Source organism: Ambystoma mexicanum, chromosome 4p (assembly GCF_040938575.1).
Source record: "Ambystoma mexicanum isolate Mex_15411 chromosome 4p, UKY_AmexF1_1, whole genome shotgun sequence".
NCBI classification, from domain to species: domain Eukaryota; kingdom Metazoa; phylum Chordata; class Amphibia; order Caudata; family Ambystomatidae; genus Ambystoma; species Ambystoma mexicanum.
The window spans coordinates 986024921-986031640 of NC_090927.1; the positions used below are offsets into that span (position 1 = coordinate 986024921).

The window sequence follows — 6720 nt, forward strand, 5'->3', positions numbered from 1 at the left end:
TTGGGATCGGCAGGCTAAGAAATCTCGTTTTGAGGCGGGGCCCACTAATCTCCCCAGGCAGCCCCAGCCACTACACAAAAAGACTTTAGAAAAGAAAGTCTTGAGGTTTCAGAAAAAAATGCCTTTCAGCCATAATGGTGGCGCCGCAACTGAGAGGCATCCCTTTAAGCAAGAGATGCCCATTGGCCGGTGCCACCATTATGGAGAAAGCGTGAGGCCGCTGGAAGCATAGGCCTTGCTTTCTAAATACTGAAGCTCCAGCGGCCTCACCCTCTCAGCCTGAATGGTGACGCTGCCCCACCCCAGCTGGCGAGGGCCAGCGCCACCATTAAGGCTGAAAAGGCGAGGCGCTGTCCCCTGCCAGGCAAGCATTTAGAAAATAAATGCAGAGATCAGCACCCTCTCCCACAAGGGCAGAGGGTGCTGAACTCTACAAAAGGCTGCCTGGCAGGGGTGCCAGTAGCCCATTGAGCTGGGGCTTGTTGGGGGGGGGGCGGGGCCTAGCGGGCCAGCAGGACACCCACCGTTAGGCCACGCCCCCTTAATGAGCCCCGGCTCATTTTGTAGTGCCTTAATAGGCACTACAAAATGAGCCGGGGCTCATCAAGGGGGCGTAGGACAGGAAGGGTTAGATAAAGGCCACACCAAGGTGTGAATGGCCGTCTGTGCCAGCTGGCCAGAGGGGCAGGAAGCCCCTGGAAGCAGACATGCCGGCAGGCATGAAAAGGGGAATATAAGGAGAGAACTGGAGTAAGGAAACCAGTTCTCTGTGGTACTCTGAACAGAGCACAATCCGTCATTCTGCGCACGCAGAAGACTTCTTTCTTTCCCAATCCCACACACAAGGAAAGGAGGAGAGAGGAATAACAGGACAATGAACGGGGCCTACAAAGTCGTGGGAAGATGTTTGGCAGCACAGGCTGGGTAGATGCCACTGGCCCGGTGCCTAAAAGATAACCGTTTCTATATTGTGTGTTTTTGGATAAATACATTTACCAAAATGTGTTGCATGTTTACACTGTGCAATAAAAACCACAGCCTTTTATTGCCAACCACAAGACAAGGCCTCAGATCATCATTTACAGCAAGCAAGGTAACAGGTCAGCCGGCTCTGGCCTCTGCCAATTATTACAATGGGATCAGGAGAGCTGGGGGCAGGTAGTCTCCAAAACAGCAAACGGCAGGTTGCTAAGCAAGCACACTGGTACAGGGTTCTGGGACCTTTGGCTCGCCAGATGTTTCCGACTACAACTCCCATTAGCCCTAGACAGCGTAGTCAATTGTGAAGGATCATGGGTAGGGCAGTCCAAAAGCTATATGGTGTAATCACGTCCAAGACTACACCTCCGAGGCCCAGTAGACTAATCAACAGGAAGGTGCCTGCACAAATCCTGGCTGCATGTTACCAGGTGGCAGCGGCAGAGCTTGTGCCCACCAACCCGGCCGGAGGTCTGCACCCTTGCCATGGAATTGAGTGTATATTGCCGCCTGCGTTCCCATGGCATTGTAGCAGAGGCCCTTGGGGAACCAAAAGAGGTCCTGGAAATAATTTTCAAAGTGGCCCCATATTACACATGTTCAGCCAGCCCAACCCTTTTCCCATGAGAGAATTTGGAAATAAAATAGATTACCAAAAACAAAAGAGGCCCAGGATGCAGAGGCCTACCAGGAAATCTCTAGGGTTCACTGTAGACCAGTCCATCCCTGCTGGCGACACTCTAAGGCGATACACACACCCCCCCTCTCCCTGTACCTCACTTCCCTAAACCTGACGCTCTTCAGCAGTATATCGAACCAATGAACGTCTACGCTGAGGCGTGAAACGCGTTGGCCATCTTCCCCAACAGCAAGTAAGAGTCAGTCGACGTTAATTAACGGAAAGGTATTACAGAAACGTTCTCATCTGAGCTAACTTAATTGTCCATTCATTCAGATTTTATGTTCTCGTCTGTGGTACTTAAAATAGACACGCGTCCAAAAACCAACGTCATTTTGAAGAAGGGAAAAAAAGAAGAAAAAAAAAATCAGATGCACGCCAATCCTCCCCCCCCCCCCCCCTAGCCTGCAAAGAGGAGCAACTCGATCCAGCCCCAGCCGAAACCCGAGTAGGTCACCGTACACCACGATAAAACTCCCTAATCCCAGAGCCAAATTTCCCTGCGGGGGGCCCCCTGACTTTCCATGCCCTCCTCCCCCGTATCTCCCATTTCCCCTACCTTTAAGGGCCGGACACCGGAGCCCTGGCCGGGGCTCGGGTTACCGCTTTTACAGCCCCGGCCCTCTCGGGCTGCACACACATTCCTCTTCCCGGCTCGGCGGCCGCGGCGGCTTCCCAGGGCTCGGTTTACCCGGCTCCAGATGAAAGCGCCTCGGGTGGAGCGGGCGGGATGCTGCGGGGGCACCCACTCGCGGAGTGGCGGCTCCTTGCACTGTCCCCAGCGGGCTGCACCGCCACCGGCGGCAGATGGGTGCAGGGCCTGTGCATGCCAGTGTCTATCCAGGCCGAGCCTTGTGCGTGGCAACGAGCAGGCCAGGCGTTAGTACCCGCAGGCGACCGACCTGTGCCACCATCGTGGGACACCGTGCGCGCCATAGTCAGAGTGGTATTACACTGCCTGTGCCACCACCGTGTCGTGCACCATGTACATTCTGCGTAAATAATGTTGTGGGAAAATGCCATATGAAGATTTGGGTAACCCCATGCCAGCAGTATTATGCCAATGACGTATACATAATCAAACCTATGCTCGAATATCTAGCGGCGGTGCATGCATTACGCAAAATAAAAGACTGGCACTACGTATGCATTCCCATCTGGGTTTTTTTAAAGTGTTTTATTGGTTTAGTTTAAACCTTTAACAATGGTTCTCTTTGATTTCCCAATTCCACACCCTCTCGCATCATTACACATTCTTACCATTGTAGGTAGAAAGTACTCCAGGCGAAGCACACTAATCACACCGGCTACACTCTATTTCACCTACTGCACTGCCTACTATTCAGGCAGAGCGTCCAAGCACTAGAGTTGTCAAGAACCATCCACAGCCAGTCTGAAAAATAGCATAAGCCTTCACCAGTTAATGGAGAGAATTAGGCATGTGGATTGGTGAATTAACTTCCAATAGCACGTGGAATAAGAGCAAAAGTGACCAGTGGCATGCGTCCAGCTGTGCCAAGATCTCAGCGCATGCGCGGATTCCAGACACGAGCAGAGAGAGTGCACCGGGCAGGAGAACCGGAAGCGCTCTGAAGCTGAGCGCGACAAATAACAGTAAGCAAAACATAAAGTCGCAACTCAGGGCAAAGTTCCAGACAATATGCAAATAGTGTCATTCCGGCAGGATGCACAACATGGCATGCACATGCAACAGAAAGGCGATGTGCCAATAACATGTAAAGAGACGCATTGTTAGGGCAATACCGTGCAAACGGTGTGCCAATGCAATATTAAGTGCTGGCCCAGTGCCATGTCAATACAGTAATGGTGCCAAAAGCAATGCAATTAGTCCACCGGTGTTCCAATACTATGTGAATGGTGTTAGAATACCAGTGGACCAATTGCATTGCCCAAGAAAATAATGGCATGCACTTGGTGCCCTTTGTGTGGCACGTTGCATGTGCCGTCTACAGAAAGTGTGTGTGCGTGCACGTGCGCACACCCCGGCAATAGCGGCATACCCGCATAGCTCTGTACATCAGACTTCATAAGTATCATGGAAATAAAACCGGCGGCGCCGAAAAATAAAAGTCAAATCGATTAGACTGTCTCCAGAATACTAACACGCTTCACAGGTCACACGCGGAAGGAGCGACTTACTGTAACCCAGGCCGTCCGCGGAACTAGCATCTCTCCAACAAAACGTCAACCACTGAGCTTCCCCAAAAATCAGAGCCGGGCCGGTGCCAGCAGACAAAAGGAGGCATTAGTGAACGATTGGGCCACGCTCCGCCTCACACAATGCTGTTTTTGTTTCTTCCTTGCGAGTTCAGACAAACATCGGTTATAGAAGAAGAACTATCTCCCAAACCGCTGAGCGCGCCACAGCCAAAGTCAACACGACAAGCCCTCGCGCCGCAGCACAGTCAGCCTTTATGCTCCTCGGCCAGGATAGCATTTCACATGTTTTGATTATAATTAGCTAATTTGTAACCCTAGAGTCTATGTAAGTGCCAGGCAGCCATCTATGTGGCGCACTTTTAAAGTGACCGCACAGAATGGGTCATGAGAGGGTGGGGGGGCAGGGCTGGACAGAACCCCAGGGGTCTGCGGCCCAGGTGCCCCTCCGTGGACATCCCACCCGGAAGGGCCCAGCTGCAGGCTCCCCAACAGGAGACCTTGGCCTTGTTCGCTTCGTCAACACTATGTAACAGGTTCCCAGTTCCTTGGGGAAACACTCGTCGCCACACAACAAGGCGGCGTGTGTGGAGTAAACGTCACAACCAGCTTCGTCGTGCCAAAGGCAAGCACTCAGGATGAAGAGAAACCACGACGCGTGTACGGTCTGTAACAAAGCGGGCCGGCAGCACACGGCACCACGGATGCAGCCAACGGCACAGAGCACAAACACCGCACACAGTAGAACCTTGAATCACACACGCGCACGCCAACTCCATTAGTGGAAAGAGGGGCTGTGGAGCCACTGTGGCAAGGATAACGTCCCAGCAGGCACACGGGGAGTGGGAAGTCGACCCGGTGGTAGTGACTAAACGTGCAGGGCCAAGGACAGTTTAACCGCAAAATAACTTGAAAGAGAGGTTGGCACCCATTGAAACTAGGCGGGCATCCACAAAAAAATGGTCTACCTAAAATCTCAGCGAGAAAGGTCAATCCACGATCTCCCGTTGTGATTTTTTTTTAATGCTGAAAGCTGGCAAGTACACCACCCTAAACGTGAGCTAGGCACCGGGGCTATGGTGTTCAGTTAAAAGAGGCCCTTCCAATGCACACGCGCCCGTCCCCTCATTCCCCCACTCCAGAAAAGTACCTGCAGCTCCGAAGCTCGCTTCTGCGACAGCATGTATGCCTGCCTGACCTCCTGTCTGGGGCCGGTGGCATATGCGCCCAGATGCAGCTCGCCGGGCGCCGCTTCCAAACACAGCAAACGCTCCTGTGCAACCCAGCACCCCGGCGTGGCAGCCTCCACCGCTGGCGCGCAGCTGGACGGGCCCAGCTGCCCAGATCGGTTACACCCCGCAAGGCCCACCCCTGTCAGAGGTAGCCCCTGGACAGCTCCCTTTCAACGCCCCCATGTGCTACTTGCATTGATGGCAGGTGAGGCGTGAACTGGGGAAAATAGAGGCAACACAATGAAACGCAAACCCAACAAAAGGTGCCAAGTAGGGCCAGTCCCGTGGACACAGGCAGGGTGCTGGCTGTAGGCGGGCACACGGAGGGCATTGCTGGACTACATAAGGCACAGACATTATACTGCAAAAGAAAACTCTCAAACTTTGGAGGTGACGCGGGAATAGCCGTGCACAGAAGCCTCTGTGGGGGCAGTGTTCCGTGCCCAGGGCGCACCACACACACACAGAAGGAAAAATCCTAGCTGGTCAGAGCTTGCTGCCTGCTTGTGAATCGGACTCTGTTTCCAGTCTGGGGGAGGAGCCGAGGCTTGGTCATTTGCATCCCCCCCAAAAAAAATCACAAGCCGCCTCCTCTTTTTGTACATGGGAAGGGGGGGGTCCTTCGAAAATTGGATATGTAAAACAAAATATCATCATGACCGCCCCCCCCCCCCAACTAGCCCCCCAGGATGGGCACTCACCTTCATCTCCTCGTTGATCTCCCTCTTGACGGGGTGGGCCGGCTTCCTGCTCCTCTTGCTGTTATGTTCCGGGGGTCTCCCTTCCTTCTCCATCTCTGCCATCTTTCGCCGGGAGTGCGCGGAGGCAATGGCTGCGGACGGGGCTCGGGGGTGCGGACGGGGAGGGGGGCGGGGGCCGCTGTGCTTCCTCAGGGCTGGAGATCGGCCCGGCCTCTGCCGGGCGGGCAGCGGGGTGCCGGGCCTCTGCCGGGCACGGGAGGGCGTCGTGGCCCCGGCGCATCAGCCATCTTCGGTCCCTGCGTGCGGCTGCATGGGGGGGAGCCGGCCGCCGGCGGTGCGCGAGTGCGGTGCGATGCTCCTCCGTGTGTGCAGGAGCGGGGCTTCGTGCGTGGAGCGGCAGCGGCGGCGGTGGGAGGGGGCGGGGCCAGGGCGCCGCGAAGCCCCGCCCCCTGGAGGCGCCCACTCCGGGCGGCGGGGCTTGTGCTGGCCACGGGCTTCGCGGCTCGTCCCTCCCTCCAGCCCTCGGCTGAGCGTGCCGTGGCCCCGCCCCCAGCTTTTGACAACACCAGTGCCCCGCCCCTGCCTCCAAATGACAGCCAAAGTACAACAGCTCTCGACACGCCCCCGCACACCAGTGCGGCGTCCGAGCCAGCGTGTGTTTCTGCCTGCTGCCTGGCACATGCCTGGCCTTTCTTCCCCGCGCCTCTGTGTTACAGCTGCTCAGTGTGTAGAATAATGCCGCCTCCCCATTGTGCTGCCCCCCCCCCCTGTGCTTCTCTGCTCCCACAGAGTGCCCACCCTTAAGTGTGCCTAACCCTAGTAAACTGCACCCACAATAGGCTGTGAAGTCTCTACCCGTTGTGTGGACAGCGGTGTGTTGTCTCCTCGGCCCACATTTGCTTTCACCCCAAATACGGACCCCTAGGGTGCCAGCCCAGTGCCCATTAATATG

General features: G+C 55.4%; 1 protein-coding gene across 5 annotated transcripts in view; it reads right to left on the reverse strand.

Moving 5' to 3' along the window:
* The window catches only part of SOBP (sine oculis binding protein homolog), a 567669-nt gene extending 561370 nt beyond the window's left edge, over nucleotides 1-6299 (reverse strand). For 2 of the 5 annotated variants that reach the window (XM_069606563.1, XM_069606561.1), the window contains exon 1: nucleotides 5769-6296. In XM_069606563.1, coding sequence (XP_069462664.1) covers nucleotides 5769-5870 — 102 coding nt within the window. In that variant the 5' untranslated portion in view covers nucleotides 5871-6296. Of the gene's footprint in view, nucleotides 1-5768 lie in introns of all 5 variants that reach the window. The other 3 variants (XM_069606562.1, XM_069606564.1, XM_069606565.1) reach the window with 3 other exon arrangements.
* Nucleotides 6300-6720: the final 421 nt, after the last annotated feature.